This window comes from Erinaceus europaeus, chromosome 17 (assembly GCF_950295315.1).
Source record: "Erinaceus europaeus chromosome 17, mEriEur2.1, whole genome shotgun sequence".
NCBI classification, from domain to species: Eukaryota; Metazoa; Chordata; class Mammalia; order Eulipotyphla; family Erinaceidae; genus Erinaceus; species Erinaceus europaeus.
This window is the reverse complement of record NC_080178.1, coordinates 74,282,073-74,293,836: the sequence shown is the minus strand read 5'-3', so window position 1 is coordinate 74,293,836 and position 11,764 is coordinate 74,282,073. Positions and strand designations below refer to the sequence as shown.

At 55.0% G+C, this 11,764-nt stretch overlaps 1 protein-coding gene across 1 annotated transcript in view; it reads right to left on the bottom strand.

The window, feature by feature from the left end:
• Positions 1-472: 472 nt before the first annotated feature.
• Positions 473-11,764, bottom strand: part of USH1C (USH1 protein network component harmonin) — a 47,190-nt gene continuing 35,898 nt past the window's right edge. Inside the window, 9 exon segments of the mRNA XM_060177073.1 lie at positions 473-771; positions 774-837; positions 2,827-2,886; positions 4,684-4,790; positions 5,856-5,955; positions 6,458-6,511; positions 7,038-7,079; positions 10,266-10,316; positions 11,375-11,494. Coding sequence (XP_060033056.1) covers positions 659-771; positions 774-837; positions 2,827-2,886; positions 4,684-4,790; positions 5,856-5,955; positions 6,458-6,511; positions 7,038-7,079; positions 10,266-10,316; positions 11,375-11,494 — 711 coding nt within the window. The 3' untranslated portion in view covers positions 473-658.

Genomic DNA, 11,764 nt, shown 5'->3' with positions numbered 1-11,764 from the left:
AGGTGGCAGAAAGCAGGAAAGCCACCAAGGTTGCCCCGAAGAAGCAGAGCTGTAGCAGGCCAGCTGTCTTGGGAGCGTGAGGCCCTGCTGGCTGAGAAGGCCAGTTTCTTTCCAGATCTATAGCTTGGGCTCAGGGTCAGCCCTGCAGGCTGCAGCCCACACCCAGCTTCACGGCCACTTGGCAGCTCCGTCCCAGCCTGGTCACAGGACGGGAACAACATCCCAGAGCTGGGCTCCAGTGTCCCACAGAGAACCGGCACAGAGGAGAGCTGGGGCTGAGCTGGGCTCTGGCCCGGACAGATCACGACATGACACGAACAACTCTGACAGGACAGCCTTGGTTCTTTGGACCAACCTAAAAGGCCTCTCAATTGCCCTGGCTCTGCCCTGAGCTTCAGGGGCTCCCAGAGTGGGGCGTTCTCAGGGAAGAGAGGTGCTTTCTGCAGGGCGTACCCATAGGGGAATTCAGGGGATGGCAGTGTGCCACCTGCGGCAGGTCTCAAGGGCTGTGGACACCAGGTCCCAGTCACTTTGGCTCCCGCTCAGGCGTCCTGAGCAGAAGGGCCTTAGCAGCCATCAGCAAGCCCCGGGATGATTTTGCTATGGTGCCTTGGGTGCCCCTCCAGACACGAGTCCAAAGAACCGGCTGGCAGCGTGGTCACTTCATGGGCATTGCACGCAGCATGGTAGACAGGGCCCCGCAGCCCGCCTGCCACATCACCGTGGGGCCGCTGGGCTCCAGCTGCAGGAGAAACCTGTGTGTGTGCACGGAGCACGGTCTTCAAGGAGCTTTCGGACCGGCTGGGGACTTTAGGCTGCAGGGGAGGGAGAGGAGAGCTACATACACAGAGCAGAGCAGGAAACACAGAGAAGGACTCGGCCATCCCCAGCCAGGCCATTGATCTCTCCCCCACCTGGCTCCTGCCGAGGTCCTGGGTTCCAGGACTCACTGCTACTAGACCCTTATTTCTTCAAGAGATACACAGAAGCCAGCCTCCCTGGAGAGAGGCAGCGAGCAGGGAGGGAGGGAGGTACTATAATGCAGAGAGAGTGAGGCCAGATGTTATAGACAGACAGACAGAAGCAGAGAGAAAAATGGAAACAGATGGGGGTTGTGTTTTCAGGTCCTGGTGCGTGATGGAGGAGGAGAAGCTCCTAGGCTGGGCATGAGAGTGTTTTGCAGAAAAATGAGAAATTTTACTCATGTACCGACAATTGTACTTACTATAAACCATTAATACTCCCCCCCACCAAAAAAAGAAGAAAGTAGAAACTGAGTGGCAAAAACAGAAAAGCCAGAGTTAGGAATAGAGAGAAGCTGGGGTGGAGGGGGGGGAGGAGGAGGAGAAAAAGAAGAGAGGACAGGAGAGAAGAGGGAGAGGGATGAAGGGAGGCTGGAGAGACAGTGCCTGCCAGCCGGTGTCATACTTGGTAGAGCACACATGCTACTATATGCAAGGATCTGGGTTCAAGCCCCTAGCCCTCACACGTAAGAGAAAAAGCTTCACAAGTATTGAAGGTGCAGTTTCTCTTCCTCTCTATCTCCCCCTTGCCTCTCAATTTTTCTGTCTTTATAAAACAAAACAAACAAACAAAAAACGGGGGTTGGGCAGTAGCACAGCGGGTTAAATATACATGGCACCGGCAGTCATAAGGATCCCAGTTTGAGCCCCTGGCTTCCCACCCTTCCAGAGCGGTGAAACAGGTCTTTCTCTCCGCTTCTCTATTTCTTCTCCTCTCTCGATTTCTCTCTGTCCTATCCAACAGCAACAACAGCAATGACAACAATAATAATGGCAACAACAAGGGTAACAACAAGGGCAGCAAAAATGGAAGAAATAGCCTCCAGGAGCAGTGGATCCATGGTGCAGGCACCGAGCCCCAGCAATGACCCTGGAGGCAAAAAGAAAAGAAAAAAAAAGAAAAAAATGACCAGCTAGAGTGGTGGATTCATTGTGCAGGCACTAAACCCCAGGCAAAATGATGATGATGATGATGATGATGATGATGAAGAGAGAAACTGACAAGGAAAATGGTGTTGGGGGGATGAAGGGATGGAGCAGAGACAGGGAGAGATGGAGACCCACACATACAGAGACCGACACAGAGGAAATTGTAGAGCAAGATGGGGGTGGGGCCCGGCATGGTTGCTGTGGCCACTTGGAGGCTGCATATGCAGTCCCGGGTCAGAAAGGCCTCCAGGAAGGAGAAGGCAGTGTAGAGCGGAAGCTGGCTGACGGGGGCTCAGGGTTGCAGCTCTCAGCAGGCACTCAGGAATCTGGAGGCTTTGCCCCAGCAGCCTCCTTTACTTGGTGTGTGGCCTGCGGGCCTCTGGGCCACAGCCCTCCATATAAAGAGGATGTCGGAGGGGCCGGAGGGGCCAGGTGCCACATCTGGTTATGCACACACACTACAGTGCGCAAGGACCCTGGTTCAAGCCCCTGGTCCCCACCTGCAAGGGCAAAGCTTCACAAGTGGTGAAGTAGGGCTGCAGGTGTCTCTCTGTCTCTCCCCCTCTCTATCTCCCTCACCCCCCTCAATTTATCTCTGTCTCTAATAATAAATAAACAAGATCTAAAAACAAACAAATAAAGAGGAAGCTGGATGCGACAGCCTTGGCGGGAACTAGGACAATGGTTAAGGACAATGACTTTGTTCTAGGTATTCTCTCTCTACCTGGGAGCCTCTTAGGACCCATTGTTCCTCAAAGCGGTGTGTTTAGGCCATTCCTTCCTGGCTGGATGAAGGGAAAATGCTGGGGGGAGGTGGCTGAGAGTCTAGAGGAAGAGGAAGAGAGGGCAGGGGGCCAGGGGCCCACACACACACTTACAGCTCATCGTCATACTCCTTGGGTGGACAGACGGCAACAACCAGGTCGATCCAATCCTGTGGGGAGATGCCCTGTGAGTCTGGGGCCAGCAGAAAGACCAGTGACATGTCTGCTGTAGTGTTCCATTCCCAGGCTCCGTGGCTCAGGGCAGGCCGATGGGGCCTTTGTCCCGTATGGAGGAGAGCCCAGGAGGGGTGGAGACTCTTCTCTTGGGGATGGGCCTCACTGTGGAGCCCCAGGGTCTGGGGGAGGTTCTAGTCTTTAAAAGGTAGGGTCTAAAGGCCCTCGCAGATTGGTGCGCCAGGCCTAAGAATCACATCAGGGGATTTCTTAAAGCTCTGGACTCATGGCCCCTGGAAACCCAGAGTAGGTCCTGAAACAGTATTTAACAAGCTTCTTCGGAAGCGTAGCCGGCTGGGTGACTGCTGGCCTGGATGCCTGACCCTGTCACTCCATGGCATCACTGCCATTGTTGGCTGGGCCATCTTTTTAAATTTTATTTTATTTTTACTATTATCTTTATTTATTGGATAGAGACAGCCAGAAATCAAGAGGGGAAGGGGAGACAGAGAGGGAGAGAGACAGAGACACCTGCAGCCCTGCTTCACCACTTTGCAAAGCTTTCACCCTGCAGGTGGGAGCCGGCGTCTCAAACCTGGATCCTTGCACATCACAACATGTGTGCTCAACCAGGTACACCACCACCGGGCCCCTTGGCTGGGTCATCTTTCTTTATCCTTGGCTTAGGGACACTAATATAAAGTATGTGAACTGTCACTGGACTTGTACTGAAGCCATGGCTCCTGATCCCAGGGAACTAAGATCTGATCTGCCCCCAGGACCTCCCTCCATCCAATCCAGTCCTGCCCTCCAGAACCACAGAGAACACGCGTGCTCCCTCTACGCTACAGCAGCCCTTCAGACAGCCAAGTATAGTCATCATGTTACCCGTAAATCTTCTCTTCTCCATATCCTGTCATGGGGGTCCCAGGCCCATCCGGTCAGCTTCCTCGGCTCTGAACTTAATACCTCAGGCTCGGCTGCCTGCACACAGTTGCACAGGTTGTGCACTGCACAATGTGAGCAGGCCCCACTCACGCTGTAGCCTGTGGGAGGGCACCCCTTTGGGCTGTGTGCTGGACAGCCTGGGAGAACATGGCCCTGCCCCCGTGGGTGTCTGGTGCACACAGCATGGGTGACCACCAGCCTCTCCTCCATTCTGGGTGCTCTCTCCTATATGTTTTCTTGCAGCCCAATCTCACTCTCAGTTGCTGGGTTTTTTTTTTTTTCCCTCCAGGGTTATCACTGGGGCTCAGAGCTGGCATTATGAATCCACTGCTCCTGGTGGCCATTTTTTCTATTTTATTGGATAGGACAGAGAGAAATCGAGAGAGGAGGGGAGTTAAGAGGAAGAGAGACACCTGCAGACCTGCTTCATGGCTTGTGAAGCGACCCCCTTGCAGGTGGAGAGCCAGAGGCTTGAACCCTGATCCTTGTGCAGGTCTCTGTGCTTTGTAATTAATATATGCACTTAACTGGGTGTACCACCGCCTGCCCCCTCCTCAATTCCTGTTTCATGGATGCTCTGGGGTGGGTTGCTAGGTCTATTCTCCTAGAATTTCTTCTTGGACCATGTGCTTCTTAGACTCAAGGTCAAGACCTGCATTTTTTTTTAAATTCATCTTGTCAGATTGAGACCATGGGCTGGCTGGGGTTGCACGTGCCACCCATGTGTTATCTGGACCCTGGACACCTGTCAGGGGTGGGCCGCTCCAACTTAAAGATCTGGTCGCAGAGGCCAGCGTTAGAGGCAAGCAGACCAGGGAGGGAGGAAATGAGGGACATGCTCTTACCCCCTGGTTCCAGGCCTTCTGCAAGGTGGCCTCAGCTTCAGCCAGGGTGTAGTCCGTCACGACCTTGCCGTTGATTGCCATGACCTCGTCCCCTTTCACGATGCCGCCTGTGGGAAGAGACAGTTGACTGGCTGACTGGAGGGCCTGTGACATTTGGTCCAATGACAGTAACAGTCACGGCCCCTGTTTCAGGGGTTGTTATGGGGTTTTGTGACTTAAGCGTCTCAGACATAGGAGGAGGGGCTGGCTCTTAGCCTGGCAGTGGGCACGCACATGATTCTTGAATATGTGAGCTGCCATCATTATGAGTTAGGTTCTGTTGGTTTCTCTCCTGCCTTTCAAAGTGTTATTCCCCTTAACTGGAAAATTCTCAATTTTCACAAGGTTATGTTGCCTTGACTTTCAGGTTTATTATTATTATTATTTCTCAAGCCAGGCTTCAGTGTTCTCTTTTCTTTCTTGATAGGACAAAGAGGAATCAAGAGGAAAGGGGGAGATAGAGAGGGAGAGAGACAGAAGCATCCTCCTCCTGCAGGTGGGAAGTGGGGGATTTGAACGTGGGTTCTCACAGGGCCAGGCGGTGTTGTTCCCGGTTAAGCACACACACTGCAGTGTGCAAGGACCTGGGTTCAAGCCCCTGGTCCCCACCTGCAGGGGGAAAGCTTTGTAAGTGGTGACACAGGGCTGCAGGTATCTCTCTCCCTCTCTCTCTCTCTCCCTCCCCTCTTAATTTCTCTGTCTCTAACCAATAATAAAACGAAAGATAAGATAAAGAGACTAATTTGAACCTGGGCTCTTGCACATGATAACATGTGCACTCTACCAGGTGCATCACTGCCTGTCCCCTTAGGCCTCAGTTTTCTGGGGCCTTTCAAGTCCTCTCCTTGGTGAGTCAGGGACCATACCTCAGCAGATCACAGTGGCATGGCCAGTTTCTGGCAATTCTACGCTCGCTCTTTGAACCACTTGGTTTCCCTCTGGGCAGCCCTGGAAGCAGGGTGGTGCCCGGTTCAGCTGTGTATCCACATACCATCTGCACGCAGCGTGTGGGGTTCCACGGGGAGGGGGACAGACAGGCTCAGGTGGGAAGGGATTCCTTTTCTCCCTGAGGGCCTGCTGCAGCCATCAGTCACCCCACATCCCGTCAGGGGTGTGCCTGACCCCCCACTCACCATGCCGCTCCGCAGCGCCCCCCTCATACACAGCGGAGACCACCACCTTCCCGATCGGGGAGTCCACACCGCCCTCCAGCGCCAGGTCCAAGGCTCCCTCCTGGTTAGAGACAGACAGGCATTGAAACGGCCACAGAGAGGGCAGGAGGATTCGGGGGCCAGTGGCAGAGCCACTGGGAGAAAATGGCACTGTGGGCCTCCCAGGGTGGGCAGCAGAGCAATGGTCTATCCGGGGCCTCAGGTTCAGCCCCTGGTGCCACCAATCGCCAGAGATGGATTTCCCTCATAGAAGAATCTGGGCAGCCAGATGGGCGGGGACAGGGCAGAGCAGGGGCATGGCCCGGCACCTGTCCCTTTGCCTGGTACCTTCTTTTAAATCTTTAAAAAATTATCTTTATTTATTTATTGTATAGAGACAGCCAGAAATCAATAAGGAAGGGGGTGATAGGGAGAGAGAGAGACAGAGACAGAGACACCTGAAGCTCTGCTACACTACTGGCAAAGCTTCCCCTGCAGGTGGGGACCGGGGGCTCAAATCTGGGTCCTGTGCACTGTAACATGTGCCCTCAACCAGGTGCACCACTACCTGGCCCCACTGGTACCTTCTTAATGCGCAGCATTCGAATGTCCTTCCCCATGATCTGCTCAGGGGTGAACTAGAGGGAAAGAGGGGATGGCTCTGAGTCCCTTGAAGGACAAGGGCTGGGACACGGGGAGGAGGAAGCAAGCCAGGCACAGGGAGGCCACTGGACTGCTCTCCCTGCCCCCAGTGTTGATGGACAAGGGGAGCTTTCCCAGCCCCACTCCCATAAGTCTTCAAGGTCCTATGGGGGTCATGTGGTCAAACACAATTTTGGACACACACACACACACACACACACACACACACACACACACACGTCATGCAAATCCCAGACCTGTCTCTATTCCCCTGGGAATCTCTGTGAGGCTAGGGTGAGGGCACCCTTGTAAGCACACAGCTTACAAGGTGCTTGGGTTGGAGTTAGCACTCAGTGGGCATAACCACTGCTCTGACCTGCACGTGCCCCCCGCCCCAGCCACACTTAGGGTACTGTCTGAAAGAAGCCTTCACAGGAAAGAACAGTGGGGTCTCCCTGGGCTCCTTGTCCCCCGTCCCTCATTCCTGTGATTGTTTCCTGAGGGAGGAAAGTTTTCTCTCACCATGGAATAGGGGTCAAAGCTTTCCTCGTATTTCCGGAAATCCTGTAAGAGAGGAGGAGTGTTGGGGACAGCAGGCAGGATCCCCTAAAAGTCACACAGGAAACAAGATGAGCGCAGAAGGAGATGGGGAAGGCAGTGGGAAGCAGGGGAGAGTGGATGCAGGGAGGTGGGCAGCCCCAACAGCCAGGGTGCACCCCCCCGCCCCCAGCTTGGGGAGAAGGAGGAAGTGACAGGCATCTGCTGGACTCTGGCCAGGGCGGCAGCGTGTCCATGGTCAGCGGGGCGCCCTGTGACCCCCAAGTGGTCTGGGCAGGTATGTGGGCCCTGCTGAAAGTCCTATTTGCCCACCAGCTTCAGAGGGTGTGAGTGTGTGTGTGTGTGTGTGTGTGTGTGTGTGTGTGTGTTTATCAGAGCACCACGCAGCTCTGCCTGTTGGTGGTGCCAGCCATCAAACCTGGGACCTCGGGCACCCAAGGCCCGTGTCCTGTCAGTGCATGTTTCCTGCCCTCAGCCTTGGGACTTCTTCCAAATGTCCACATGAGGCCAAGTGTGGGCTTTGGAGGTGAAGTCCAGCTCTCCTGCACCCAGTCCTCTGACCCCAAAGAAGGAGAGTACCATGCAAGAGACCCCTCTCGTTGGGGTGGAGGTGGGATGACAGGATGCCAGACACCTCAAGAAAAAGGGGGTGTCCTGTGCCTTCCCAGCACTGGCACTGCTTTCTAGAATCTTGGCCAGGGAGATGGGCATACCCAGAGCTCAGGGATCCTAAGACATAGAAGCAAGGTAGTGAGAAGAGAAAGCTAGGCCTGCCCAAGCTAAGGGCAGCAGAGCCCTGCTTAGCCCCATGGAAGGAGGGAGCAGAGAAAGGCCCTGTAGCAGGGGCTCACAGATGCCCTGATGGGCTCCACACTCAGAACACAGTCCTCTGGAGCCTGTGAGAGTCAGGAGAGAGCCAGAGCTCCCTGTAAGCCCAGGACCCACTGCTGAGCTCTGTGTACAACTGAGGAGCATATCTCAGCATCCACACCCCTAAGGAGGGGCCTGCTTCTCTCCTCAGTAACCTTCATCTCTCAGGCTCAGCCTCAAACAGCCTGGGGTTCTCCAGCCTGCCTGAGCTCTGAGTCCATCCCCGGGCTGCTCTGTGGGTAGCAGACAGAAGGAGAGACATAGTCAAGTCACTGGCAAGAGGGTCATTAGGCAGAGGAAGATGGAGTAGGCGCTCTTTGCTGGGAGGGCCTTGCCTGACTGATCCTTCCAGAGAACTGAGCAGTGTTGGCTGTGGGTACCCACCACTCACTTTTTTGTTTTAAAATATGTGTGCTCCTTTTAAACTTTTTAAAAAAAATCACCTTTAATTATTTATTAGCTAGTGACAGCCAGAAATCCAAAGGGAAGGGGGTGGTAGAGGAGAGAGACAGAGAGACACTTGCAGCACTGTTTCGCCACTCACAAAGCTTCCCCCATGTAGGTGGGAACTGGGACTCAAACTCAGGTCTTAGCACATTGTAACATGTGCGCTCAACCAGGTGTGCCACCACCTGGCCCCGCTGTCCCCCCCTACCCCCATCTGGAAACCTATGGAAAGCCCCTGTGTTGTGTGAATTTAGATCTGAGACCTAGAAGTCATCACAGAGAAAAGCCAGCCCTTCGAGTGAGAGAGAAACTGAGGCCCAGAGAGGTGCACTCATGCCAAGGCCACCCGGTCAATGGATGGCAGTGCAGAGGCTGGACTTCCAGCCCAGGCTGGTGGACTCCTTCCTCTCTGCCTCTCCCTGGTGGGGGCCTGTGTGTGCCCCGAACAAGGTCCTTGTGTGTCTAGTTCAAATCACAGCACTCGGAGAGGCTGTGGCATAGCATTTAGCTGCTCAGCTGTGAAGCCCAAAGCTCCTGGAGTTCAGTCCTGGGCCCAATACTAGCTGTGTCAACTCAGCAAATATTTCTCTTTATCATTTAAAAAAATATATCTTTATTTATTTATTGGATAGAGACAGCCAGAAACTGAGAGGGAAGGGGGTGATAGAGAGGAAGAGAAACCCCTGTAGGAAGAGAGACACCTGCAGCACTGCTTCACCACTCACAAAGCTTTCCCCCTGCAGGTGGGGACCAGGGTCTCTCCCCCTGCAGGTGGGGAGTGTGGGCTCGAACCTGGGTCCTTGTGCATGGTAGCACACACAGCACAATCTCTGCTTCACTTTCTCATCTACCAAGTGGTGAACAGCACATACCTCCTCCACCAGCTGCTCTACAGACTGAACGAGCTGACACACAGCAGGTCACTGGAAGCAGTGCTCCACGCAGCCTGCCTTCTAGGTGTTAGCTGTGGCCTGTCACCACCCAGCCCGCGAGCGAACACCTTCCTCTGCAGACCTCCCTGCCTCACTGCACAACTGAACCTCCTTTGGGCTCCCTGCCTGTAGCCAAATCATCCTGTGGTGGGAGGTGGGGAAGCAGCTGCAAGCTTTCTAATGAGCAGCCCTGTGGGCTGCTCTGCGGGGTAAGCCGCGGGAGGTGGGGGATGGTGGCTGCCTGTCTGGGGGTGCTGGTGGTCCTCGAGGCACGTGTCTCCATGCACAGGAGCCCTCTGGACAGCAGGATGGAGGGCCTGGGCACCACCTTGTCCCTATGCTGGCTCAGTGTCAGGTGGCTCTGTGCTCAGCCTCGAGGAGACATGGCAGGAGAGGGGGACACCTCAGGCAGCCCCTTCTTTTCTCGAGGGCTGGAGCCAGGGCCAACTGGGGTCTCTGCAACTCGGAGGGGTCTCTCTGTTTGCTCCTCCAAGGCTCCTGCTTTCTCAGCTCGGGCACAGGGCTAATAAAAACCTCCGGGGCCAGGTAGTGGCACACCTGGCTAAGCGCACACATTACGATGTGCAAGGACCCAGGTTTAAGCCCCTGGTCCCCACCTGTAGTGGGGAAGCTTCACGAGTACTGAAGCAGGGCTGCAGAAGTTTCTCTTCCTCTCTATTTCCCCGTTTCCAATTTCTCTCTGTCACCAGCCAACAATAAAAACAAACACACAGACAAATAGACCTCGTGATCCCCAGTTGAAGGCATTGGCAGGGGCACAGCTCTGGTCTGAGGTCTCCCAGCAGCTACTATTTGGAAGCCACTGTTTGGGGCGGCCCCAGAACCCACTGGCACCCCCCCACCCCCCGCAGAGACATTAGAGTGGGAGGGATGAAGGGGGTGTGAGGAGGACCACAGGCACACACGACGGGTATCAGTTTACTTGTCTGAACGGTGTTTGGTAAACCACCATCCTCTTCAACATCTCCTGTGGCTGCAGGAAAAGAGTGGGTCCACATTGGGAGCTCCTGACGGCTCACGGCTGCCCCCTGCTGTCAGCCTTTGAGCTTGCTCTGCCCGTCTGCCTAGCAGACGCAGCTGGGGGCGATTCAGTGCCACCTGTCCCTGGGCACAGCAGCCAAGGGCTCCTGGTTTCACAGACCCCAGCCCCGCCGTCCACCTGAGGACACCACGCTAGCTCACCAGCAGCTGTCTCATGAGCATGAACTTTGCTCTTTGAGAACCTGACAGGACAGCAAAAGCTCAACATAAGCATCTGAGTTGTCCTGTCCTGACATTTGGGTAGGGCTTCCCTGAAAGGGGAAAATTGACACTGGCATCTCTCTCCCCCCACCCTGGGTGTGTGTGTGTGAGTGTGGGTCATTCAGAGGTCTGCATGCCTTCATGGGGGTGAACGCAAGTCCAGCTCGCCCAGTGGACAAACCCTCCATGCTCCGAGGACCACACCTCCTTCTCTCTCTTGCAGTGAGGATGAAGGGTGGACAGAGATGGAGGGGGACTGCTTTGACTAGTCCCCCATCTACAGGGATTCCCCCAGGAGTTCCTTCAGGACAGCAGCCAGAGTAACCGCACTTGCTGGAGGACTGGGCTTGAGTCTCGGAGACTGAAAGACTTTGGAGTGAGTAACCATGTGGGCTTAGCCTTGGGCAGCCAACTTGGTCTCTGTGAGCCTCGGCCCCCTCAAGTGTTGGGCAGAGCAAACTTGATGCACCATTTTCTGAGAGCTCATAGCCCCGACTCATCACACAGACCACGGATCGCTGCTTGTCGCTGCTACTGCACAGCACTCCAGGCTCCAGGGCCAAGCCTGGCCAGGGATTCCACTGCTGGTGTGAACGCTTGGTACACCCACCCTGTGAGTCATCTCTCAGCCAATGTGAAGTTTTGAGATGGCTCCAGAGGTGAGTCATACCCCACTTCTCTCTCTCTCTCTCTCTCCCTCCAAAGGCATCAGAACCCAGGGGAGACAGCCCTCATCCAGTTCTCTGCAGGTGCCCTGAAGCCCCCTCATCCCCTTTGTGGGAGGCTTACCAGGACCTCAGACTTAACAGCCGGCCTGTAGATGAAGTTGGCTTCCTGGTGGACCATGACAGGCTTGGAGATGGTGGACACCCCGGGGCCCCGTGGTGGCTGTGGGCTTGGGCAAAATGTCTACAGGGTTGGTTTCAGAGACGCATGTGAGATCGGGGCAGGGTTGCCCAGGGCAGCAGTGAGGCTGTGACACTCAGGCGAAAACCACATCATGCACATGTTGGTCCTTCCAACTTAGCGGGATCTCCCGCTAAGGGATGAGAAGTCCGTGGCCAGGGTGTGTCTGAGGCTGGGATATACTAGGTGTCTTAAGGGAGTCAGGACTTCAGTCATTCAGCAAGCAGTCTCCGTCATGTGGAGGCTACACTGTCAAGGCTCCCCCCTGGTGGG